The sequence below is a fragment of the Neolamprologus brichardi genome, chromosome 13, assembly GCF_056152115.1.
Source record: "Neolamprologus brichardi isolate AB-2024 chromosome 13, ASM5615211v1, whole genome shotgun sequence".
Classification (NCBI taxonomy): domain Eukaryota; kingdom Metazoa; phylum Chordata; class Actinopteri; order Cichliformes; family Cichlidae; genus Neolamprologus; species Neolamprologus brichardi.
In genome coordinates, this window is record NC_142116.1 from 12629556 (window position 1) to 12656978 (window position 27423).

The following is a 27423-nucleotide window of genomic DNA, read 5'->3' on the forward strand; positions in this document are numbered from 1 at the left end:
TTTCCCCCTCATTCAAGATGAGTTGTGTTTTCCTCTCAAAGTCAATACCGTGCTGCCTCCCTCATTCATTTCTCAATAAACTTGCCGATGAATTTCAATCAAAATGCAGCAGAGGAGGGGGCGGGAGGCTGGAGTTCTTTTAAAGCCCGTTGGGTGCAGATCATACTGAAAATGGGGCAAGAAGAGGAGGTAGAGAAAAAGAGAGGAGGAGGAGGAGGGAAAGATCCTCGTCTATCAAGAGCCCCCCTCCCTGCCTCCTGTGTCTATCTTTCCCGTGGCAGAGGACTGATGCTGTGACTTCGTGAGGACAATCCATTTTAAGAGCTATTACAAAACAGACCTCTAACGATACTGTGGGACAAAAAAGTGGGTCCAATTAAAATTAAATCAATGAATACCATCCTTACTGGGAGGAAAAAAAGCACGCACCTATGCTTTCATTTTTCTCATGAAAGATAACCACAATGCATTTCACAGAGAGATGTAATGGGGGAAAATACATGCTCAACTGCAAGTGCTTATTTCAATCAATTTCCTGGAGCTGGATTTCACAGGTCACTTGCTGATAACACGCTGTGGAATAATGCCACAGTGTGCTTCTCAAAGCCTACCTGACAAGCTGCCTGACAGTGGGGGAGTGCGAGCACGTGTCACGTCAGCCCTCTAATTGGACACAAGGACCTTCCTCCGTGGAACCTTGTCGTGCTCCACACAAGCTCACAAGGCCTTCAAACCAGGCCCATCTAACTTGGCAATGAGTGTCTGCTCCACTCCCGTGGAGCTGGTGCTAAATACCAGAGTTGTAATGAGACAGGTAGGTATGGGGATATGGCTAGTGGATAACATGCTTTGACACATGCTAAAACTGTTGTGCCAACTGGTTACAACCCACGTGACTGTGGCAGTGACATTTATAAATGCCTATGTCATCTTTTCTCATTGTAGCAGTTCATACTGCAGGGGGATTTTCTTTTCCCTCCTTTAAATCAGCCTTTTTTAGAAATATCACAAATGTTGTGCGGAGTGGCTTTAAAGGGTGCGGAAGTATGAAGTCGTTTGGCGTGTGTGTTTCAAAGAGCTCCTCAAAAGCAGATCTGTTTACATACCTCCTTGAATGCCTTTGATTATAGCATATCTTTGCTGTAGGCCACACCCCGTCGCTGACCAGCAACCAACCGAGTACCAAACCCAACCCATCAGGACAGGAAATGAAAAGGAAGCGCTTCATCTGATCAGCTTCTAAGTCTGGAACTTCAAAGTGACGGCAGGGCGGAGAGGAGACGCAAGGATAGGGCCAATTCACGAGCCGGACAGCACAGGACCCTATCTGATGTGCTTTGATAAAGACGTCTGCATTTGTTTGTCTAATTTTTCCTTTTTTTCCCCTTTTTTTAGGGAGAGTAGGGTCCACCGCTGTAACACTGTGTTCCTCTTTCTAAGAGCGGAGCATTAAGTGGGTTTAATTTTGGATTTGAGGAGTGGACTTCACTATTTATATCTCTGATTTGTGCATAGAGGTTGTCAGCTCAGTGTGGGTGCATGCATGTTGGAGACTGGCATTAAATAGTTTGACTTTCATAAAGCAGGAAGCTTTAGTGGAAGTGTATTTACAAAGAACCCTTACTTCTGCACTATCAACATCTCCCTTTTCCATCCCTTACAAGGTTGACATTTCTTGAGCTCCACCGGTATTGAGTGAAGCACACATGACCCCTTTGTCCTTATGTTGATGAATGACTGCCTCATACCCATTTTGTCAGATTTTGGTGCAGTGGAGTCGATAGCGTCACCTTGACGAGGAAAGTTTGTGATCCATCAGCCCTCAAGGCTGTCTGGCCACAACTATGGCCTGGCAAGAACAGAACACTGTATGGGGGCATCCGCTTCATCCAAAAATCCTTCACCCAGTGTGTGCTGCAGTCTTGTGAGGTCGAACGAATGGCTCTTATTACTGCCACTTTACAGTGAAGGGAGAAAAAAGAAAAAGAAAAAACACTTGACTTGTACTAATAGCTGCGAAGCCATGCTGGTCACCAAAGGTCTGAAGACGAAGCACCCTGTCAGTGCCCAGCTTGGGAAATTAGCAAATAATGTTCCCTTCCCCCTGACAAATGTGTGACAGCTCGCCTTCGCCAATCATTCTCTCCTAACGTTATGATGCATGTCCTGGATCCCCACTGGAGGATACAGGCGAAGTTTACTGACCCTCAATTTACCCATGACAAATGGGGTCCCGGTAAATGTGCGTTTTCTGGGGCGCGGAAGGGGTTCATTTTAAGCAATCCTGGTTATGTGGATGTCACTGATTAGGATAAATAGTGGCTGAGTGTGTTAGGACTGCTTGCAGAACCATATTACCAAGAGCCCGCATCGTTGCCCCTGGAGGGGAGCACTCGTGGAAACTTGGCCAAGATAGAAAACCAAAAGCTCTGATGCAATTAGGAGCTTAAATTGGATGAATTGTACACTCAAGTTTTTATTTATGATTTACTCTTTCATACGCTTATGTAAGTATGCAATAAAAAGGTGAAAATGCTGCAAATGAGGCCCGAAAATTGAGACCTTTTAGTTTAGAAATATTTAATCTGGCCCGCACATACAGGATTTAGGGTTTAATAAAGTGAAAAGTATAATAAAGTATTGACTCAGATACAGCCAGGACTTTCTCCTTTTGATTTTCTACAACCTTGCTGACAGCTGGTTCTACCAGTCTTGTCCTGACCAATAGATAACCAATATATGGATTAGACAGAGGACAAATCAGCAAGCTCCAAGGGACGACAAGCTTTTTAGAAGGTAAAAGGTATAGACTGTAAAACATCAAAATGGGCAACAAGTCATTCCTTTAAAAATGTGCCACTTAAAGAACGGATATAAGCTATTTAAAGCAGTCGGTAAACTGCAGGCTTCTCAAGTTTTATATAGTATGTCTGTTTGTCTCATTAGTGTTTTAAACATTCAAGAGTCGATGCCAACAGGATTATTTGACATATACTACACCGTGCTCTCTTTCTGAGAATGGATTGTGAGTTTTGGAGCCGTTCCAGGGTGCTAACCCGAGTGAGGACATGTCCCTCTGCTGTTCGAATTGACTGCAGTCTCCTCTGTGTTGACTCTTGGTAATTTGTGATAATTTCTTAAATTGAGCGAGTTAAATTTCCACAATTAGGGTGGTGGTGCAAGAAGAGTCAACATAAAAAAAAAGTCTAAAAAGGCACTCCTCTCAAGCCGTGCTCTCAAGTCATGCTTGAAGCCATATGCTTTGATAACTAGACCTTTGATATGCACACGGTGCTCTCCAATATGACACCGTGCCTTTCTGTGCCTTTTAGACAGCACTGTGTCACTACATGCCCTTTTCAGCCCATGTAATGTGCTATTATAACTCCAAATCTATTTGCAAATGAAGTGCCATTTGCTCAAGAGTCAGAAACAGAAAGAAAAGCTATAGCTGGAAATGAGTTTCATTCTTAAATACAATATCTGCTCTCTTGCACTCAATGCATCAGCCAATTGTCATTTTAATGTCCGAGAGATGTAGCTAACATCCTTTTACCTACTGTACGTGTGGAACCAGCGATATCTTTTTCTAGCGTTATGCATTCTGCTCTTTTAACGGTTTCGTTCTCTCAAGCGTCAACCCCTGTACAATCAGGGTAAGCCACATAGGGAATAGCAGAGCAGAGGAGCCAGACCTGTCTATTGGTGACTTTCTCTTTTAATTCACCACACTAATCAATTGTACCACCGTTGCCTCGAGGGGTAATTGTATCTTTATACTAACTGGAAGTGAGTAGGAACCCAGGGAAGACAGAGAAGAAGAATGGTGGGAAAAAAAACAACAAAGATAGGGAGAAGGGGACACGTTTCCCCAGTAAAACCTGATGGTAATCATCCCAATCCGCTTAGCCTCTGTGACTAATGGGGTCTGTTCTTAAGGGACCTGGCACTTTCACTAGGGTGCTATAGAAGCCATTAATGTCTTAACTTATACACCTTCTCAGGGCTGCACAGTAACACATGTACACACACACACACACATTTCCCCCTCACTCACTCTCATACAAATACACACATACACTTACGCAGCCACACTACACTCCTGTTTCATTATCCCAGTGCCTTGTTGGCCTCTGCTCTGCTCCTGCTAGGGAGGTTAAATGCAGGAGAGCTGGGCCAGACTGCACGGTTGGAGGAGAAGGGGACGGGTGGTTGGGGGTGGTGGTGGAGGTGGTGGTGCTGGAGATTTTGGAAGTGGGAGGGGGGACTTGATGAGAAACAGCTGCCCCAGGATGGAGGGGTCTGGATGGGGATTTTGGGTGAGGGAGTTGGGGGGGCTGCGCAACCCTGGCCTTGAGCGTAGCAAGGCCAGGGTTGTGCTTGGAGGCTTGGGAGTGCAGGGGGAAGTGTGAGTGCCTTGACGCACCCCCATTTCATTCTGCCCATCAGAGTTGGAACAGTCAGAGGCTTCCAGGTCAGACAGGCTCTGACCCCCAGAACCTCTGTCTCCTCACCAATGATGACAGATAAGACCACCACTTCCTTCTGTTAGCCAAGATAATCAGATCCTTTACTTAGAGTGTGACACACACACTCCCCTTCTCTCTCACGTACATATCTCTCCCTCTTTGCCGTTAATTCTCTCCTATGAATTCATGTTCAGCATACATGAGAATAACCAGATATATGTGTGCACTTAACCCACAGTAGATATGGCTTTTCTAATCTGATTTATTGTAAGAACATTTTGGCTTATAAAAAATTGGCTCATTAGCAGAAAGCATTATCTTTCTCACTAAAGAACAGATAAAGAGTACTAGCAGAAATAACTTTCCTGACAGCTTGATTCTAACAGAGCTTGGCAACGACCTTGTATGGTGGCAGGTCAGAGAGGGATCGAGTTGCACTTGTAGTCGCCCCCCTCCACAACAGCTTTTCACGAGCAGTGCAAATCTCACACATTCAACATTCAGCAAGTCGGACGGTTAGTTCATTATTAGTGCCTGGACTTAAGGCTGGGGGCTCCATCCAGAAGGAAGGGGGAAAAGCGGGGGTACATGAATAAGCCTGTAGAAAAAGGGAGAGCAGGGTGGAGGAAGTTTTGACTCACCGGTATAGACGAATCTTCCAGGGGCGCCTTTGCAGAACTGCTTGGACTTGTAGGACAGCGTTACTTCCACAACACCGGGAATGTGCCGAGGTGGAGTCTGGACGCGGATGGCGTGGGGAGTTATGAGCTGGATCACAGAGATTAAAAAAAGGCAAAAGAAAAGAGGGTATAAGCGGTCATTACTTGCTAGAAAGTTTGTCTTAATAATTATTATTCTAATATTGTGAATGGGTTTCAATTGAGTATAAAATGTGAAATTCTACATCGTACCTCACTCCATACAAGCATGGTGCCGAACACAACTTGTAGGCCATCGAAGAAGTTGTCCCCTATGAGGATGACAGTGGCACCTCCAGTGGTCCATCCCTCGCTGGGACTGATAGCCTTGATGCATGGGGTGGCTGCTTATCCAAGACAAAGAGAAGAGCAAATTCAGCACCTAAGCTTCAACACTAGGCCTCACGTCTCCTTCCACTCAGACACATTACTGCGCCACCTCTACGTTGAGCCCTCCATATCTCTCTCACAAAAGACATATCATGGAAATTGCCCCTGGAAAAAAAAATGATGGATTTGTCCTTTAAGGCACGAGAATCAAAATCATTTATCAGTGCGCTGGAGTGGTGTAGTTAAGCAGACCCTTCAAATGGTCCACTTCACAAAGGCTAAACGCCAGGCTCACCAGGAAAATGATTTGATGGAGCAAATTATGTGTCAGGGCAAATGTAGCTATCAGAATTGATTAAGCATGCACCCGCATGTACAGTAAAATTTCAAAGTTGAACACATCTTAAATGAGTCAAGAATACAGGCTGTTAAAGTGGAAATGACAAGCTAAAGCTTTGCTGGTTCATGTTATTTCATTACCTTTGTTCTTCATGTGCAGTACAGTGCAGGCGGTGAGCGTAGTTTCAGGTTTCATAACGTGAAATGCACTCATGAATTATTCAGATTGTGTTTTTTTTTTCTCTCTTTTTGTGATCGATTCAATCCATTTCATATTGTTTATTACAATGCTTTTCATCTGGCATGACTTCTGCTACGTAGCTCTGCCATTCATCAACAGTCTGGGTTGTTATTATAATCTAATTTGAGTGATCTGGTGCCTCACATTCACTGTCATTTGATGCATTACCTTAATATGGTGCTCAGCACAACACTGTGTTTACAACAGAAATAGCATGACAGCTAGCCATAAAATAGCAATATCAAATTTAATCTATTTCCATCAATATCTTTTAATACACTATGAATTGTGCATGTTTTCCCTTATCCTCAAAATACGAGCAACTATTTTGCAAGTTCCTTTTTTTTCTCTCCCCTTTACAAGCTCACTTCTAAACCTCTATTATCCTTTCCATCCAGTAAGTAAATCACAGTCAGCCATTGTTGTATGGATCACCTCAGACAAGACATCTCCCTTTGTTTGCCTTGCTGTTGGGTCTGTTCAGGTCATGTTTGCTCTCTCTCCGTGCCCATAAAGTGCACACACACACATTGGTACTACAGGGAATCTGACTTTAACAGGCGCTGTTGACTTCATGCTAATCACCTCGTACAGATTTTCATTTGTGAGGCCTGGAGGAGTGACATTTGCTTTCCTTAATTGCGAAGCAGAGCGTCTGAAAGAGGACCAACCCTCTATGGGCATGCTGGGCCCCCTCTAAGGGCCTGACCTTCATCAGTGCGGACGATTACAGCAAATAATTCACCCTTCAAAATTACTGTAAACAAATTGACTTTGGGGATGAGAGAGCGAGGGGGGCAGGAAGGAGGAGGAGGCAAGAAGTGGGCCTGATGGTGACGGTGACTGTTGGGGGGCAGCTGCAGTCTGGAACCTGCGACACGCATACACAATCACGCACGCACGCACACACAGGCGCACGCACACAAAACCACACACACGCAGACGCACTACCTCGGAAATCCCAGTGCCCCCTCCCACACGCAGAAGGACCCATGGTGAGGCAGCGACTGAGGCCCTAAGCCGTCCACCCTTCTGCCTAAAAATTTGCATATGTCTCAATGCACAGACAGAGAGGGAAGCATGTGCTGAATGGGGACCGTGGCGAAGTGGATTACACAGTCAGCGCAGGCGATCTGATGACAGACACGCACAATGCCCCCTCAGCAGATGATAGGCATCATGAGGAGTGGACGGATGAGGATGCAAAGAGCCGCCCTGCCGCTCTGAGTGTTGAACCACTAAGTCTTTTGCAAACTTTGGGCTACAGCTGAGGAAATTCACTGAATTTGAATTCATATGTCATGGCTTGTTTTGGGGGCTCTTTTGTCTCTCTCTCTCTGTGTTTGCTAAAACGTTACCCTTGTCCATTTTTGTTTGTTTGCTTGACTTTTTTTTTTCCAAGATCGCCTTTGCTGTGAATTGATCGCGGGGTGCTGATCTGGGATCTGCTCTAATCTTTGTCGTTTCTGGTTAGGGTTAGCCGAGGAGGACGTCAAAACCGATCCAAGATCTGAGCGGAGGAGGTCCTAGCTCTAGTATTGTGACACTCAAACAGGTCTGATGTGGCCCCGTGAAGCCGTCCTTTGTTCTGCCTGCTGAAATGTGTTGTAATTGTGCTGTGGGATGTCCAGATGGTCGGTTGATAGTGCAGCTGATGGGATTATACCTTTTACCTCTCCCTGGGCCATCTGTTCCCTTTGACTCTCTCTCTCTCTCTTTCTCTCTCGCTCACTCTAAGCCTCTCTCTCTCATACTCTCTCCTTCTCTTTCTCCTTTCCTCCTCTCCTTTTCCCCCCCTTCTTTTCTCCTTCTCTTTCTTCCTCTTAGGCCCAGCAGTCTGGATTCACTTGTCTTTATTGCATAAACCCTAACAGCATTACAGCCACTTGGCATGCAAATGAGGCAGGCGCTGCAGGCTCTATGCTGAGTCTCCTATATTGTCTGGGGCTCTATAATGGTGGAACTGAGCTAAGGAACGTGTGTGTGCGCGAGTGTGTCTGCGTAAGTGAGAAAGAGAGAGAGAGAGAGAGAAATTCTGTGTGTGTCAGTGCTGGTTGTTCGTGTGTGTCTGTGTGTGTGTGTGTGTGTGGGGGGGGGGGGGGGGGGGTGCCCTGTGTGAAAGACTCAGCTATTTGTGAGCATGTTTATGCACCTTTGAGCCTGAATCTATACATGTTTGAGTGACAGGCAGCCACAAAGAACATCCATGTCTGAATGCATAATATGCTTGTTGTGTGACAGTACACACAAGTGAACAAAAATGTCACATGGCGAGATTCAGTCTGTCATCCACAGGCTGTGGCCCCTCTTTGCCAACAGGGGGCAGCACTTCTTGATCAATGCGAGGCAGTCGGTGCAAGTGCGGTGTGAGCCGAGAGGAAGGATGCCTCTGTGTTTCAGCCACACAGTCAGTCAGCCAGTCACATATCTAAGGCTTCTCGCCCAGTGAACTCCCAAGGAAGAATGTGTTGCTAATTTAAAGCATGCTGTCTGCCTGCTAGTTGTCAAAGCAGTGTGGAGGACATGGCTGGAATTACATTTTATGACCGGCTCTCCTTTTCTCATGTGTCACATTTCTGTTTGTTAAAGGTGACGCAAACAAAGTGAGCAATCGCAGTTGATGCATGTTAAATTAGTTTGTTATGGAGCCGAGCCTAAGAGGGAGGGAGGGGGGAAAAAGGAGAAAAAACAAATCTCAACTTGTGTGAGCACACACAGTTAAGCAGAGGGAAGGTGTATTAAAGTTATTAGACAAAGACATGTTCAACTGGGCGGTTGACAATGGCTTCTTTTCTTGCTTTACGGGGCGTCACTCTGCTGCTTTGAAGAGTGTGGTGAAGGGTAGAATAAAAAAGGATGGGTTAGGGTAACCTGTAAAGAACACGAGGGTGCACACACGCACACACACACAACACAGGGGGTCCCATGGGAGCGGGGGAACATGGAGGCGAGGGCTCAACCTCTTTAATTGCTCTCCTCATTAAGAAACTGGTTGCTAGGCGATCCACACCTATCGTGTCATAAACGTGAAACACACAAACAGAACGTCAGCGAACATAATGACTTTGGTGCTCCGGGCAGGACTTTAATTATTTGATTTTGTTCTCCAGTAGAGGAGTCATTAATAAAGACAAAAACAAATAGATTAGCTTTTCCCCCACTAGGACTGGAGAGCACTGAGATATATTAATTGTCTGGTCTTTTTTTTTCTTTTTTTTTGTATTAGTCGTTGTTGTATTAAACATTACATTTGCTTTTGGTGATAGAACCATTAATGCCCATTAATGTGTAGAGAAGCTTGTTTTAGTCAGTGGTGTATATAAACTGTTTGCCTAGCCATAATTGGTCCTTGAAATCTGAAAATAAGCAATTTGCACAATTGGGCTAAGTCAGTTAACTTTTCTTTTCTTTTTTTTCCCTTGCAGTCTTTCAGCTGTGTGTGCTCCCATCTGCAAGCGGAGGCCACAAGGGTCAGAAGGTTATGTTTAGTGCATTTTACTTTTTGGATTTCCCATGGTTTGGTGGTCCTACTTTTCTCTCTTTTGGCTGAGAAGGCAATCAGTCTATCATATGGAATCAGTTGGAAGAAAAACAGTAAGTTCTGTTTTTCTCATAGGCCACCCCCCACACCCCTTCTCTCCTTCTCTCTCTTTCTCTCTGTTTCACACACACACACACACACTAGCAACCCCCCTTACCTCCCCCCTCTTTTCTGTCTTTCTCCTTCCTCCCCCTGTTTCAGCTCTCTCACAGCTAAAACTGCAGAACCCAGTGGCAGGAAATTGACCTCACAGCCAAATTCTTCAGCAATTTGATCATGTTTCACATTGGCTTTTAAGACAAATGTAGGTGCGTTGGGAGACTGGAAGTAGTATAACATTTTAAAAGAGTGAATTAGTCCGAGTATTATCATCTTCGCTGGCGATACTGAAATGATAAACACTGACTAATGCATGTTGCTTCCAATCAAGACATAACAGCAGGTATGAGTGAGGCCAAAAGCAACTTAAAAAGTGAAAAAAAAATGAAAGTGATGGAGGAACGAAAGCTTCTAAGCAACTAGAAGCAACTAGGTGTGTGATCTGGGAGGAAAAAAATGGGAGGAAGTCTGAAAGAAACTATGAGAAAAAGGAGCGTAGCAAATTATAAGATGTAAAAATGTGCCTACCATTCTCCAGATAAGGAGGCGTACCTTCTGAAGGGTCGAGTCTGCGAGCCCTTCGCCCATGCTTGGAATTGTTGTGTACAAACATGTTGTCAGAGACAGCCAAGACATGGCCGTCCACATTGACGGTCGTCGATACGACAACCTGCGAGAGGAATAAAAGCAAAACATGTCATTGAGCAAGTTTGAAGGTGATAATAGTACATTTTTAGTAAAAGTTTAGGGACATTCTGAGGGATAGTTTGTTGTGTCCAGGTACTAAAGCTCATGAATTGGTTGTCCTCTTTGGACAGATCACATTACATCGACCTCCCCTCCCTGCCATTTCCTTTTTTCTTTTTACTGTCGTGCATTTGTGTACAGCTAATTGACATTTCGATCACTAAAATACCATTTCCGTTTACCCACTCTACCAACTGTCATCATAGGCGAAGCTCGGTATTATTGATCAGCTTGTCCATCTCTTTGAGGATGGAAGGCCTCCCTTTTAAAATATTACTGGAGTCATTAGCAACTGAACAGTGCTCTAGCCCATCTCTCAGCAAACATTTTACTAGGATCAAATTCCAAGCCATACTCCATATTTCATAATGCTTATTTTTGTTGTTGTTTTTTTGGCTACCACATTCCAAACAGTGAGCCACATGTGAATGGCCAAAGTGTTTCTGAGCCGGAAACAGAGAGCCCCTCTCAGGTTTGCTTCGCCGGTAAGTGACCTCGGTGTAGCAGTGGAATTTAGGGGGGTGCTTTTTTTGGTTGGTTTGGGGTAGGTGGGGGTATAGGGAGAGGAGGGGAGAGAAGGGGAAGTGAAAGAGCTCCATTCTTGTGAGCAGGTTCAGAGCTGGGCCAAGCTGAGGATGATGGATTGGGCCCTTTCTGGCCTCCAGCTGGTTTTGGGGGTAATAAGAAGAGTGGAAGGCATGCAGAATACACAACTTTAGCCAGAGAAACACCTACGGTGGCACATCTGGGAAATCTATTTAGGGCAAATGACATACTAACTGCTGGAATAAGGGCAATCGATGATAATAAAAAGTAAAAACATCTTGTGTTTTGGGAAAATAATATAGTTACACAAAAAGAGTGATGCAAAAAGTTCTTGCATTCCTTTTGACATATAGGAGTGAGAGGTGAAAGCCCTTAGTGGCTGTCACGCATCAGTCCACATTCAGCCTGAGGGAAGATTTGAAGAGGCAGGGGAGGTCTGATGGTAGTGACATCAGGAGGGGACACCCTGTCTTGTCTGTTTCATATCTGGGCTTCCTCCTGGAGGATGCTGGCTTATGTGTCTATCACAAAACAGTGCTGCCAGTGACGGCCGCCCTCCTGTAGGCTGCCGTTACCCTGATAGGACAAATCACACTAAACTCTCCCTGTCTCACCTTGACCTAGTGGGCTGCTTGTGGTGATGTGGGCTGCTGAGTAGGATAGGTAGACAAATGGAACAACAGGGAGTCAATCATTTTAAGGCTTAACTATTTGACACTTTAGATAAGACTGAGTTAAGAGACGGTAAAAATGTCTTTTAACTGGCGGCATTTTGTTAGCTTACAATAATGTTTTATTATCTTTTTAAAAAGCATGGTTTTGACATAAAGTACATGCATATGTGGATAAAACATATATATATAAGGGTTCCTAGCGTGTATCACATCTATCTATATGTCTATGTGTGTGTGTCTGCCTGTGGGCGTGCTTGCAGATATGCATGTGCAAGAAGGTATGCGTTTCCGCTGCCAGACAGTTCGTGAGTTAACACTGTTGTTACATTTGGTTGGATCGTCCTCCCCTCTGTGCAGAGGCTCAGAAAGCTGTCAGGGACACAATTGATGGCACTCTTAAATCCTATATCCTTATTTGTGTCAGATGGTATTCCCTAATAAATATTCTGTCCAAGAGCACACAGGACACAAAATCCCTCTCTCTCTCTCTCTTTGCCTGGTTTTTGCCTCCTTCAGTGCCAATAATAAAAATGTATTCATATGTGAATCTGTGTCAGTGTGACTTAGTATAGTGGAGCAGCTGTGGCTGTGCATTTGCACACCTGTGTGTGTGAGAGCGTGCGTGTCTGCAAAAAGAGAGCGAGACAGTGAAAGACAGGGACAGAAATAGAGCATATGTGTGAAATAGATTTCAGTCACCTGGAATCTGCGCATGTCTCGTGGATTCCCTGCATTCTTCAGACAGTTCTGATTGCACTTGAGAAAGAACTTTAGGAAGAATCTGTGAGAGAGCAGAAAAGAAAAAGCAAAAATATTAATTATACTTTTGAAGCTGGAATTTTAGCTGGCGAGGTGACAGAATATTTCAACAGGATTTCTCAAGCACACCCATTTTCCACATTCGTTCATTCACCGTGTGAGCATCACGGTATCTCGGTTTGAGAAGTCGCACTCTTTATTATTCTTTCAAAATCTAGAGCTGTTTGTGATCTCATCCTCTCACCTGAGTTCACGGGTCTTTCCCAACTCCCATCTGCCACTAACATATAGGAAGTCACTTGATATTCCACCCACCGCTTTAATCCCAGGACACCCCCTGTGCAATTAAAGTTCTCCTGTTCAATAGGGAAGCAAATGAGGCCCACCTGTGACCAGGTCTTGTTTGAAGAGCATCAGGGATAAAGGACCTAACAAGGTGAGAGCGCGCCACAAAACTTATAGTCCTGTCAGGCAATTAGGCGGACACTCCTGGGACCACCGTATGCCACACACACACACACGCGCACAGACAGACACACACACACACACACATAACGCATACACACACCCATGTTCTTGTGGGTGGGTGAGGCAATTATGCCACAAATTACAACCTGGCTAATCGTCTCTGAACAAATGTCACGTCTGAGTGAGATCTGGGCTTGCTTAGTTTGTAAGCCGCCTTCTCAGGTCTTGCTGAATTTATTGATAAGCCCTCGTACTGAGAGTTGTATATCAGATGAGGCGTTACAGACATCAAATAGTTAAAGAGAGGAAAACTAAAAACAAGACCAATAAGAGAAATTATCTCAGATGTTGCCCATTGTGTAAAATCCCGCACAACCACACAGAATAAACAATGAAATCGACTTGTTGTTTTTGCAAATTCTCCCCACAGAATCATGACTGATTGCGCCTTTGCTTTCTCCGATTCATTATAAATACAGCGCTGTGATATTTATTTTTCATCACATTGCACTAGCATTACTATATGCAATACTGCGGTTTTCATTGTAATACTAACTTGACTCACAGAATTGCAGCGGCTCATTGGATTACCATAGATTGCACCATAGATTGCACGGACATTTCATTCAGCTAAATACAGTGGCTTGTGTGGCCTGCGAGGACGCTTTCACAACACTTAAGACTTCTCGTTCGCCCAGTGGGATCCTGGCCAAGCCATAAATCAGCGTCTGAAATGACCCTTCTAACCCCGGCCACATTAACACATGCACTGGTCATTTAGAAGCGTTCTTCGATAGACTCCTATACCTTGTGCTTCGCGGAGGGCCCAGGAGGGAGAGGAGAGGTGAGAAAATATTTTCACTCCACATCCAAGAAGCTTTGGCTTGGACATCAATAAAAGACGTTTTAACCCATGCCAGAATGCTGATTGCCTGTCGGTGTGTGGTGAGGCCATAAAAAACCTGACTTGTCATTAGTGCATTTCGCTTGATTGTGTTCACTGTGTTTTCGGGTTGCATCTGTTGGCTGATCATCAAAATGACCATTATGTACTCTAATTCCCTGACCCTGTTTTTATTTCCCCAAAGAGCCATAATGTAGAGCAGCAGACATCTGCGGAAAGCAGACCTGAAATACGACTTTTATTTGTCTGTCGCCTCTCATATAGATTGGGCAAGGCGGGTGGTGCGCATTTGTGTGCGCGTGTGCACACATCTACATGCATATGTGCGTGCAGGCATGCGCACGTACATCCATCACCGGTTGGTAAACAATTTATGTCAAAGCAAGAGATAGAATATATTTCCCAAGCAATGCATTGACTTCATAAAAGAAACACATTACTTTCAGAGTTAGTCTTGTCTCTTTTCTGGGATACTTTAATGCTTTTACATACTGTTCCCACTACAGCAAAACCAAAAGTTAAGAAACAATAAACACAAGAAATTGAGTGCCCACGCTATCATAAAGTAGCTCCTTTATGTTTACTGTTATGAAGGCAATTAAGCACAATTTCTCTCCTAAAAAGATAAGCTTAATTTTCATAGTCCACAGCAGTGGCAGCGCTATAGCATCCATTACATTTGAGTTGGTTAAGATTCTCCATGAGCACAGTGCAAATTGGTCCTTGGTGAAAAGGAGAGCAATTAAGACAAGGCCCCTCTCTCTCTCTTTTACTTCTTAAATATCTACAGAAGTTTGTGCTGGTGTTTTGGCACGCACAGAGACAAAAGGAGGTTGTTTAATTGTTTTTTAATGGGATATCAAGTCGTCGCTGCCATTAGATGTTGGCAATGGAGGGCAAAGGGGGATAGAGAGAAAGAATGAACTGCAATTAGGTTTGATTAAAGCTATCCTTCTCAATAATCAGCTGTTCTGACAGGACAGGGGGACCCTGGTGGCCGCTGAGATGGAGGAAGGTGTTGAGTGATATTAAGGCCAATGAAGGGGATATTAACATGGCTAATTAAAGCTCTTCCAAAGCCGGGAGAGGAGGCTCTCAGTGGACCGCACTGGATGAAATAATCGGCCAAGGCAGCTATCAGTTGGAGGAGAGCGAGAGAGAGAAAGGGTGTATGGGAAGGGGTGGGGTGGGGTGGGGTGTAGTCCATCTGAGAGAAAGAGAGGAGTAGAGGGAAGGAAAGAGGGAGGCGTAGAGGAAAACTATGAAGTGTGAAGGAAGACAAAGAGGAAGACATTGACAGGCATATAGAGAAAGACTTTCGGTGTAGCCACAGAAGCTCATTCTGACATCAACCCTCTCTGTCTGCATGCCCGAAGTCTGCCAGTATAACTAAGACCTGACATCAGCTTTTATCTCCGACAGCTAGTCATACAGGTCCACAAATCAACATTAAAACAATCCTGCTCATGCCTTGGTCTAAGGCAATTAATACGATTCTCCTGTAGTACCTCCATGCTCGCCCACTGCTGAAGCTACTAATCATGCCATAATGATTTCTCTCCCTCTGGTCAAAGGGGAAATAGATTGTCTCTTTAGTAATGCAGCAGGCTCTGCGCCTTCCACTCCCTGGCTTCACAGACCCGGTAATTGAGGAGAAAAAGGCCGACTTTGGCACTTTGACTGATTTGAGGGCTGCTAGACCCTCTTATCTTTACTCTGATCATTTTAGGCTGACACTCAAAGGAAGACCCATCGCCCTAATTCTAGCTCACCCTCTCCCATCATCAAACAGAAGAGGAATAGGAAAAAAAAAGAAGAGAGGGAGAGGGGGAAAAAAACAAACAGGCGAGGTGAGGAAGGCCCTCTCTCGTTTAAATGACCAACTTAATTGCCGGGTTGATGTCACTCATGCATAAATGTCCATTCCTTTGATTTGAGTGAAGAGGGCAAATAAGGATAATGTTGTATTATTAAGAAGGCTCTATCGACAGTGGAGGCTAGCTGTCCTGTCAATTTCATTCACATTTTTTGATCCATTTCTTTTTCGGATTTTTTTATGACTTACAAAAAAAAAAGTCAGTTTTTTTTAAAACGTGTTTTCACCCACCAGTTTCTTTAGTTGCTTACATGAGGATATATTTTCCGCGCTCTAATAGTACACCTTGTTCTTATTGTTCAAAAGAGCTTGCCCATATTTACTTAGGCTGCTACACAATACACTGACAGATGGCCATGGTTTCTGTAAGAGTCAGGTATTGACAACTCTAAGCTCCTGATTGGTGCCCCGGCACTAATGACTAGCATGCAGTGTCCACAGCCGGCAGCCATGACAGTGAGGTCATCCGTTGCAGGGCGGTGAGTATCGATCACCACCCAGCTCCAGCCCATCAGGCCCCAGCTGCCTCCCAGACTCAATGGGCCCCTGTTACAGGAGCCCTGTAAGAAAACGGTTCCCAACACCAGACTACAATCTGCTGACACCAGATCTCTACGCTGAGATAGTAGTACACGGGTCAATAGCGTATCGGATTTCCAAAACGCCAGGGTCTTAATGTCAAGCCTCCTGCCTTCCCTACCTACTGCTCCAGTTATTAAGCACTTCACTGAACTGCATTCAGATCCCTGTTGTGACAAGGCGGAGCAGGTAAAACGAGAAATAGAGACACTTATAGATCTTAATCTTCCCGAACACTTATTTATGCAACTGAGTGGGCTCGGATATATGTGCCAGTTAAGTCCCTGGGAGGGTGAACTGAGCTCCGTGGCCATTCCCGTCATATTCATGTTTGCCACTGTCTTCTCTCGTCAAGCAGAGCTGTTTTTCTCGCCTTAGCTGAAGTAAACCACAGCACATTAACAATATTTGCTCTACCCCTGTACAAGCGCCAAGGGACCAGACCCACAGATCCTATCACTTCTTTATCGGGGAACAAGTGCCTCACTATCCAACCTTATTGGGTTTGGAAGATTAACCCCTTCCACTCACGGGCTCTGCCCGTCTCCTTTGAGAGCAGCAAGGCAGATGTCACTGTGATTATTATTGTTCGGCATCAAATATCCCGACAACGTGTCTCAAAGAATTTATTGGGTATTTCCAAGGCCTTTTTTGTTTTCATTTCTTTATTTTTTCCTGCTGCTATTGTCAGTTCATTTTGTTGTTTCATATTTCATATTTTTGTTGGTGGTATGTGTGTTGTGAGGGTGTCACAAATAATTTATGTGCTTCCTCTCCACCGTAAGATGTAGCTGTGTCCCTCCATTCATCCCTCTTTACCCTCTCCTCCACCATCCCCCTTTCTCTCTAATGGGCAGAGTGGCATTGACATTATTTCACTTGAGGATCCCTCACTCTGTCAATCCCTCTTCATTTACTCCATGGCTACAGGACTCATTATTGTATCTCTTCCTCCTTCTCTCCCTCTCTCGCACTCTCACTCATTCTCTTCACCTCCTGTCTCTCTCGCTCTCTAACTATCCCTCTCCCTCACTGGACACTGTTAGTTTCTTACTTAAGAGAATCGCTCGTCTTCACAAATGGTTTCACGTCAAACCCACTCCTAGCCAGCCCCCACTGATTCCCTTCAGGCTTTGGCACAGGTTTACTGTAACAGATTAGACGAAGACTCGAAGCTCCTGCTAACTATCCATCACTTGCTAACAGTGGACTAAGGCTGTGTGCTTTATGCAGCTTTTAGCTCCAGCCCGCCACATACTGCATGTTTAGCCCCAAGCTTTCTCTCTGCCTCTCCCATCCCCTCACATCAAGATACTGCTGAGGCTGTGTACTGTTGCACGCTGTTCTTTGTTTTACTCTGAATACAGCTTTTTCTCTACTAGGACTTTGAACACAATATAATAAGACACAAAACATAAATAATTCTGCGTTGTTTTGTCTTGCACGGCCCTGTTGTAAAAACGAATAAAACACTGGTTGCTGCTATAGTGCCGGCATCATCTACATCCAAACTGGAACTCCTAGATTTTACTTAATCATAAGCACCACAGAAATGTGATGATGATTACTGATAATGACCGTGACAGTCTGAGTGTTCCTCATGAGGTGGCTGACATTACAAAAATAATCACGTACATCCACAATACAGCCCTGAGGAATATTTACTCTGCTCACCAGCTGGACGGCATGGAGGTATCTCCAGGTTATTTTTCTGCAGGAGGAGAAATATGGTGCTTTGATTACTGGTCAGCGTTGGAGCTTGAGGCCTTGAGGAAATACCAGTCAGCACCTCCCTGCACTAGTGAGATGGAAGATAAGCATATGTTGGAGTAACTGGCCAGGGTGAATAGTAGTATTTAGGGTGTTGGACGTGGGGTTCTGGAAGGCCCCAGAGCGGGTTTACAATGAGAGCCATACACCGCCGCCGTCTCTCTCCTGTGGCACCTTGGAGTGATCAGACCCAGGCAAGACGGAGAGGAACACATCTGTACAGGCAAGGCCGGCAGGGGGGCTTTGACCATTTACAGAAAGCCTTGCTGGACCCAGCAGGCCAGCAGGGGCTAATTTGCATGCGTATGTATATGAGCGTTTGTTTGTGTGTGTGTAACATATAGGTCAGTGAGTCAGTGGTTTTGCTGTCTGCCCATGCGTGCTCAAATGTATGCAAGTATATTTCGGCATCGTATTATTACTAATGTATAATACATACATCTAAAGTGGCTGTCAAAACTGGTAAGCCATCATGAAACATGAGGCTGCGACATCGGCACCACATTAACGCATTCTCAGAAGAGTTAAAAAAAAAAACACCCACTGTGGACTGTCATGTAGGTGGTGGGGGGTATAAAGATAGAAAGACAGAGAGCGGGTCGGTGCTTAAAGCTAACAGGTAACCTTTCTGTGCACCTAGGACAAAGGCAGGGGGAAAAAGAAAATGTCAAATTAAGAGAGGCCAGGCAGAGAGACGTGGCTGCCATATTTGTGTGAAAGCCCAGTGCTGTTGGCAGCAGAGATGGCTGCTTTCTGATTCATCTGGGGCCGTATGGCAAAGCTTTGTCAGTCTGTGCGAGGTATAAATAATTCAGGGTGAGAGATGGCAATTACAGGGCCCTGCACAACCAAAATGAATATTTTATAAGGACTAAAACTGCCCTGGAATGAATCACACACATGGAGTCACACACACATACACACTCACACGTGCACACACGAGCGTAAGTGAATGTGCACACACGCACACATGAGACCAAACACACACACACACAAAGGTAGCACATATGAACCCATGGCATAGCTGTTGCATTGTTGACAAAAAACAATTCTATTATATAAACCCCCGCTTTTATGGCTTAATAATTTTTAATATTCTCGTGCGCATGTGTAAAATTTGGCACGATATTTAGTTAAGGGGTGTGTTATATTCATTTATCCGTGTTCTTATTCTGTTATGGAAAAGAAAAAAAACAATTCACCACAAACAAATACACATTTAAGATTTTAGTGAGCTACCCAGGAGCCCGAGTGAAATCCATTAGCTAAATAAATTCTAAAAAGTGTTGCAAATATATAGGAAAGATCTACACAAAAAGCAGTCTCCAGAGACCCAGAGCCTTTACTTTTGACCCTGTAAATATGGTCTTTGTGTGTGAGCATAGAGGGGGTGGAGGTGGTGGTGGTGGTGTGTGTGTGTAGAGGGGGGGGTGAAATGCTAATGGGAAAAGATTAAACCCAAAAGCCGCCTGGAGCATTTACCTCTAAAAGGTTTTGTCTGTCAGGTTTCCTGCAAAACTCTGTCCTTATAATTCTGAGACAAAAAATAACATTGTTCCAGAGTCCTGAGGAGCACAGTGGCTTGGTTGAATGGCCATTGTGTGGGCCTAGCTAATGATACCTTAGCTTTTGTGAGAGGGAGGCCAGGTAGGTCTGTGACATCAGCGCCACACAAGTGCTTCTCTGTCCGGATGTTTAGGGAAGGATTTCGCCGATGGTGGGAAAAGGGTATAAAGAATAAACAGGTCCTGTTTTTGTATCAGCATTTTCAACCCCAAAGCCTAAGATAGGCCAGGTATCTTTTAAAGGAGGAAGAAAAAATTAAGGCAACTTTTTTTTTCTTAATCATCCTTTAAATGTGAGAAACTCTGCACACAGGTTTGTGGAGAAACTGCTTCAGCAGAGAATGATGTAATTCCAGGAATCTCTTTTCCTTTTTCCCCCCTCTCTCTTTTTTTTTTTTTCATATTTCAGCGTGGGCGTTTTGTCAGTCCAAAGGGAAGATGGCAACCCTCTGAGGGAGGAGAGACCCCAAGCATGAAGACACAAGGAACGCATGTGTTGGAAAAAGTGACAGCGAGGCAAATGCTAAGAGAAAGCTGCTTCCTTACCGAAACGCACACTGTTAGCGATATAGCTAGCTGTTGTGAAGGCAGCTGACAAACTCATAGCGTGGCATGTCTCGCCCCGTTTGTGAATTTTCAAAGAGTGTGATTTGCAAATAACATGAGTCTCTGGGCATAGACTGGGCATGTAAGTACGGTGAATAAAGCCCCCCTGCTCTGCTGAGGGAAACCCATACTTGTCAGCTCAGTTCTTTGTCAGGAACCTGACAGATAAATAGACAGTGTTTTGCCGCTCACTCCTCCTGCCTTATGTACACAGAGGCGTGTGTCTTCTTCCACATACAGGTTGACTTGCTTTAGGGGAGGAATTTGTTGAAAGACACCCCACCGCTTCTCAGGGCAATGACTGAAAATATTGTGGGCCACTTCAGACAGCCTCAAACAACAAACAATGGGGGTTGATGTGTAACCAGATAAAACACAGATCGGATAGCTGGGTCTAAGCACCACTACAGGGCTTATTTTTCATGCAAATTACTACTAATGAGCTTCCTGAAATCTGACTAATTATATCAAAGTGATTTCTTTAATTAGTTTGTAATAATTCCTCGCATAAACATCATAGTAAACAGATTAAGCTATATAAAAATATCAATTTGTCACACTTATATGAGACGCCGTGCAGTCGACGCTAATCTAGCTTCTCCAAAATGCCAGAGCAAACATTTATTAAAGAATTAAATATGTACTCAGAGAATGTTTGGTAACATTAAGGGCGCGTATCTTTCACATATTTGTCACGGTTTCCCCGCAAAGATCTCGATAGCATATAAGGAAGAAGCCTGAACAGTGAGTGTCAAGTGGTAAGAGAGGTTTCAGTTAATAATTCAATGCTCCACATAAAGTGCAATATTAAATTCTGTAATTGAAAGTCATAAAAAAGCGTATAAGTATTTAACTCAAACAGAGCTAGTGTTATTGCAATCCAACATCAGAGATTACACCAGTGAGTGACTGCAAGACTGCATGTCAAATCCAAATACCCGTTTGAAAAATAACAGATGACTTCAGAAAAGATAAGAAATTGAATTTATCTACCACTTTGCACCTTTTGTTAATCCAGCAACATTCCTAAAACCCCTAAAGAGTAAAAATATCTAATATACTAGCAGTCACGAGAGAACTCGCACGACTACCGATCTTTCTGATACCCTCAATCTGCACTGAGATGGATTAAACATTCAATTTGTTACTCGCCAGACCACCACCTAGGTTCACCACTTACCATACAAATGGAAAACACGCTAGTAATCTATTAGCCTGCCTGGCCTGACACTGTATTATGTTGTATTTGTATTATATTTACTTCAGGGAAATTACGATTCAAGTCATATTTATCTTCATGTGGAAATGTGTGTCTAAATGGAAATCACCTATAGTGCGAGGGTGGATGCAGAGCAATACTAATGTGATCCATGAACCGTGCGATTTAGTCACCCTCTATGGATGCACTATGGGCTGATTCTACATATCAAACATGCTCTCCCCCTGCTAAAGCCCATACCCAGAGCCCCCGATGCTGTTTGATAATTATTACGCTTACATTACAACACAAGACCTTGCCTGTGGAGTTGGAAGAGCCACCCCCTTCCCCGTAAACTAACACACACACGCTCGCGCGCACACACATGCACACGCACTCTTTGTCATATACAGTAGTAAACAGCTTCCCAGTAAGCTGTTTGCACTTCACTGCCCGCTCTAGGAAATAAAAACAAAGAGCAAATTGGGGGTTTTGCGTCTCAGTGAATAAATAAGGTTGTTTTACTCACAGAATCCATTACCTTTTAAAAACATGCGCCTAATGCGTTGAGCCTTTTCATTCTACAAACAAAGCCTAAATTAGGAATTAAATACATTGGTATTTAGATAACGGCATTAGCTTTATGACATCAATGTAAAAAAGTTGGATGCCATCCATATCATTCCCATGCTTCCATTGTTACGTTAAATTGCAATATTAATCCTGGCTCAAACCAAGGTACTGTGGCTTTTATGCAGTACACTTGAATTATGCTATTGAAGTAATTGATAGTGATTCAGTCATTGAAGGTACTAATCCCATGATTCAGTTCATCTCTCTCAGTGCCATTTACCTCCAGATGTTTAGAGTTTGGGGTAATCAATAAAGAGGGAATAAAGATTGGCATTCACAATACTCCCCTTGACAAGCTCCAGCCGAATGTTTGTCAAGCAAATTAAACACACTTAGACTTTTCACCTGCTCCTACAACGACACCACATATGGCCGTGAAGTTAAAAATAAGAAACTGTGCATACATTACCATGCATAATGCACAACTCCCTCCATTTAATATGCAAATTTTGTAAAATATTACTGAATACCTTCTGTTCGGAATGAATAAATTTGAATTGCAATTAGAATAATCTTGTATAATTAATGAAAACTGTCAATTTTGGTTCCGAAGTAATTTGATTAGCATGTTGATAGGACACTTATCAAGTTCAGTAAACTGTTAGATTAAGAAGATGAAAAAAAAAAGATTCTAAGGATATTTTTCTCAACGGCTCTGACATTTTCCCTTGGCATTGTAAACAAAGACAGTAGCTGGCAAACTTCCTGAATCGAGGGGCGAGAAGGGGAGGGTGCAACAGAAAAAGAGAAATAGAGACGAGGACAGAGATAGAGAGCCTCTTGAGATAATCTGTGAATCTCAGTCCGCAGATGAAAAGGAGTCTATCGTCAAGGCTCCTGAGTGAGCTACTCATCTCTGCCCTCTGCTCTCCAGCTAAGCCCAAGTTTATGGGATTTATCTCGTGAACCATTTGTAGTTTTCACATCACATGATGAGTTAAAAACAGCATACAGCTTTTCTAAATGTTTTGAGGCTATAAATGTTGAGTTCACAGCTAAAGCCCACAGACAACTGATTCCAGTCTGCAATTCATCTGAGAGTAGCTATCTATTAGCGATCAACAAATTGATGTACGCCATTGTTGTATTGTATAAAAAACAACCATCTGTACTGTCTACAGATGAACAGAGCTAGTGACCTCCTTTTCCCCTCTCTTTCTCTGCTCATTAGCTATCCTGAACCTCTTTCTCTCCTGCCTTTAGTTTTCAAACCCCCAAATGAGACCTAAATCGCTTGCAATACAGGTTAGCTTGAGGAGAAGGGGGGCAAACATCTGTCGCGCTAGGTACCCGCATGCAGCTCGGGGTATCTCCTGCGAGGAACTTTGGGGATGTTTAATTCATAAACGCTGTCATCCATGTAAACCTCCTGATTTCATAATGACTAACTCTTGGTGGTTTAATTAATTTAATAATGCCTTTCAGAAGCCATAAATGAAAGGGTCTCTGAAGTGGTGCATTAATTAGCCAGCTCCGCTGCTAGCCCTGTCAGACTGGTGGCTGTCAAAAGCAGGGCAAAGCGGAGGATGGGCACAGCTGACGTCCTGAGTTCAGAGGTCATGCCAATCATGCTCCTCACCACACTTAATGAGTCATAATTTGTGTCTGGTATACACATGTATTAGGGTCAACCTGTGGTCATGTCCATAATTCTCTCCCCTTGCTAGGCTACATGAAAATAAGTGGCGGGACGACAAGGTACTTACATTCTCAGTAATAAGCTGTGGCATGGCCACATTATGTTGCTTCTAGTATTTACATGGAAAGTACAATCCATCAGAGCCATTGCCATTACCTTACATATTGTTTATGCTGTTACCCACTACATATTTTGCTTTAATGACAATGTTATGACTTACTTGTTCACAAGATTATAATAAAGAATAAATCAAACTTCATTAAAAGTCTCAGCAACTCAACGCATGAGCGCACAAAATCATCACAGAACCAGCCAGATTATATTCCAAAGTAACACCATGCATCTCATAAGGAGGTTGTTTTCCTTTTTCATATTTCATAAATATGAACCAGGGTGGTTTGTGTCTGTGCCTGTCCATTTATTACCATAAAAATCAGCTGACTGAAGTATCTCACTATCTGTGGAGGCAATTAACTGTTTTGAGAGAATGCGTAATACGGGACTTTGTAATGGTATCATTTGGAGTCAAGGCACAGATGCGCCGTGCGGAGCCATACTGTAATTAGAGAGAAACGCTGTACAGGTTTTCCACTAATTAGCAAATTATGCTGAAAATAGCATCAAGCTAATTAACAGTTATTATGGCATTTTTGAAAGTATGACTTTAATTAGCAAAGTCCTGACGCAGGCAATTTCAAACTCGTCTCTGAGAAGATGAGGAGGAAAGGGAAAAAAAAACATGGGGCATGATCAAGAAGATACCCAGATTATTACGATGCTGTCAAAAACTAAAGGAAGGGGAGAAAAAAAAAACAGGAGGGGAAAAGAGAGACTGTGTGAGTGAGCGAGGGAGGGAAGGGAAGGGAGGAGGAGGAGGGCCGGGGGGGTAAAGCTTTTGTGTGTTGTGTCTGAATCTCCATCCAAATGAGGGGACATGTGTGCTGTGCCACGTTGCCAAGAGGAGCCCTGAGCCGTGTGCCCAGTGTCAGGTGGCAGCGGCTCACCCCTCAGCTACCAGGCGAAGACGAGAGTGAGCTCAGCTGGTGCCCACAGCCACTCACTTATTCTACTCCGCTGCACATTAAAGGAGCCCTCGAGTGGAGCCAAGCAACGCCAGCCAGCCAACCTGACAACAACACTCCACCTCCTCCTCATTTCCAACAGTTCCTCTTAGCACTTCCATGGACCCACCTTGGATCTAATGACGCCCGGTGACAGCGGATACACTCGGAGAATTACGCATCTTCTTAGCTTACAAAGAAAACGCCTTCTCCGTCATTTTGGATTGGCCGTGTGAAATTATTTCTAATTGGGGAAATGTCACTCATTAACATCACAATTGTTGATACGGCGTGCAAGCGAGTATTTCCGAGGTGTTTCGTGGATAATGTGTCTTTAAAGGCACCTGTGCAGAACCTTTTGAAGGGAGGAATTGTCACCAGTGGAAGTGGGGAAACGAGAAAAAGAGGAGTGGAAGAGATGGAGGGAAAGGAGAGGAGAGAAGGAGAGGGGTGGACTGAAGGGTCTTTGAAGGCCCAGTGTGTGAGAGAGAACAGAAGTGTGCCTAGCCCCAGGCAGCCTACGGCTCAGGCCCATTAGCTAGACTGACCTTGCCCGCGCCTTTGTCTTTGTGCTCTCCTCCCGCTGCTTCCCCTTCTCAAGCATTCCCTTTTTGTTGTCTCCGAGCGAGATTGGGAAGAGGGCCATATCTTTCAGCTTTCTAAACCCCCCCAACAATCTACCACTCCTCTCCACCCCACACACAACACCCCCCGCACTTTGCCTGGAGCTTGTGCCCCCAGAGGGCTCGGTACAGTGACACGCCTAGCCGGTGGCCACCTCTGCCCCGACGAGAACTTGGCTGGAGTGGTCAGCGCCCCGAAGACCTCCGGAGAAAATACTACATATCAGGGGGCCCAAATCATGGCGCTGCAGGCCTCGCATACATGCACCCACTCTGGGCAGCCTGCCTCTTTATTGCCTGCCTCTCATTTGAGAGGATGGAGACCGGCTGCCAAGTTTTGACACCGCCACATATGGCCTCCTCCATCAATCGGACTAATCAAGCATCAAGGGGAGGCAGGACCAGCTTAATTGCCAGCCAGATATAGCTGCTCTCACTTGACGTGCAACCTGAAATAGAAACAGGTCTAAGGAGACATGACAGAAGATAAATGAATACGGCCATTGTTCTAATAATTGTAGAAATACATTTCTTTACACTTTAAATCTTAGCCCCAACACAAGTAACAGCTAATGCAATAGACGTGCTTGTTTCAACATCAACACTATTGCAAATATTGCCTTAATATAGCATCATCTACTCATTAAAATGTGGATTATGTTCACATTTGTAATGTTAGGTACCTCAGGTTAGAGAAGTGTACAGTAAGTTGTTAGGGAGTTTTTTTTCCCATGCAGGCAGAAGAGCTCTGCTCCTCCAGAGTCCTTGAGGCATTCTGTCTGCCTCTGCCTGCCTCTCTCAACTTCCTGTTTCCCTACACCCCCCACTGGGGTAGCAGCCACGGAATAACTTAGCACATGGAATGAGGAGGAGAGATCAACAGCAGTGATCCATTCATCTTGAGTTTCTCCTGTCACTCTCTCTTTCCGTTTGTAAACACTGAGGGTCTGTGGTCAGAATGGCCTTTTGTCCACTGTGTTTTTCTGCATCCCTCTCTTATTCACTTCAAAGGTAACAAGTGACAGATGTCTGTCTTTGCTGCGGTCTTAAACACTAAGGCTCCCGCGATAGCATCTGGACTGAATGTCAAACTGTGAATCTACCCTAAGAATGTACTGTGGTTATGCCAAGCTCATTGTTATTAATGTCAGGGACACTGCCTACAGAAGTATTTAAAATACTCCCTGTAGTTCGCAGCAGGGTGCGCACCGGGGGAGGAGTTGGAGAGGGGGGCATGTATGTAAAAATAATGGACAAAGATTATTAGAAAAATATTAAAATAGAGAAATTATAACAAAGGGCAAACTAAATGGATGAATAGCTCAATTAGATCTATATCATGATTTCCTGGTGGGCGTGCAACTTCCCAAAGAATTTGACTCTGCATGAATCAATTTAGCCACAGGAGGTGATAAAACCGAAAGGGGGGGGGGGGGGGGGAGAAGGAGGAAATATATAACATGTTAAAGCAGAAGTTTAGCGGGATTAAAGAGTTCCCTGGAGTTGCAAGAACTGAAAAAGTGGCAAAGGTGGTGGTGTTTTGAGCTTGTAATCACAGCACGGTGCTGTGTTTATTTAACTTTCCCTTCTCCGTCGCTGCCTGCTTTTGGTATTTACATGTTTAATTGAGAAGTGTGCTGCTGGTTTCTTCTGCCCATCTGCCGAGTCCCTTCCTCTTATCAAGCTCATTCCTCAAACTGACAGCTCTCCCTTTCTGCATATCTCTCTTTCACTCCCGTGCCACTACACTACTAACTCCTCTCTTCCTTTCCATGTCCCTCTTCAATCTGTCAAGTTCGGCTATGAGTAATGACAATGCGTTTTCTCTCAAATCAAACCAATAAGTAGAAACACGCACAGGCAGACTCGCAAGAAAAGTCTGTGCCGCCGGTGTCACGTCATGTCATGAAACTCTCTGTTGTGTGGTCCAGGGTTTGGTTTTTCTTTTCCTCTTAGTACCACGTCTAAATCATGCGCCTGTCAGACGCAACATGTGTGTCATTGTATCCCCATCAGCGTTTTTCATTGTACACACTACCACCTCTGAAGAGCTGCCTC

The 27423-nt window shown here is 44.3% G+C and overlaps 2 protein-coding genes across 9 annotated transcripts in view; one reads left to right on the forward strand and one right to left on the reverse strand.

The window, feature by feature from the left end:
• Positions 1 to 20200, forward strand: part of mgmt (O-6-methylguanine-DNA methyltransferase) — a 62504-nt gene extending 42304 nt beyond the window's left edge. The window contains exon 5 of the mRNA XM_087850181.1: positions 20015 to 20200. Within this exon, the coding sequence (XP_087706307.1) occupies positions 20015 to 20200 (186 nt within the window). The remainder of the gene's footprint in view (positions 1 to 20014) is intronic.
• The window catches only part of ebf3b (EBF transcription factor 3b), a 67854-nt gene that overhangs the window by 15641 nt on the left and 24790 nt on the right, over positions 1 to 27423 (reverse strand). For 2 of the 8 annotated variants that reach the window (XM_006783736.3, XM_035904717.2), the window contains exons 7-10: positions 12384 to 12465; positions 10270 to 10387; positions 5381 to 5511; positions 5111 to 5237 (exon numbers count right to left, since the gene is read on the reverse strand). In XM_006783736.3, coding sequence (XP_006783799.1) covers positions 5111 to 5237; positions 5381 to 5511; positions 10270 to 10387; positions 12384 to 12465 — 458 coding nt within the window. Of the gene's footprint in view, positions 1 to 5110; positions 5238 to 5380; positions 5515 to 10245; positions 10388 to 12383; positions 12466 to 27423 lie in introns of all 8 variants that reach the window. The other 6 variants (XM_006783735.3, XM_035904716.2, XM_035904719.2 and 3 more) reach the window with 3 other exon arrangements.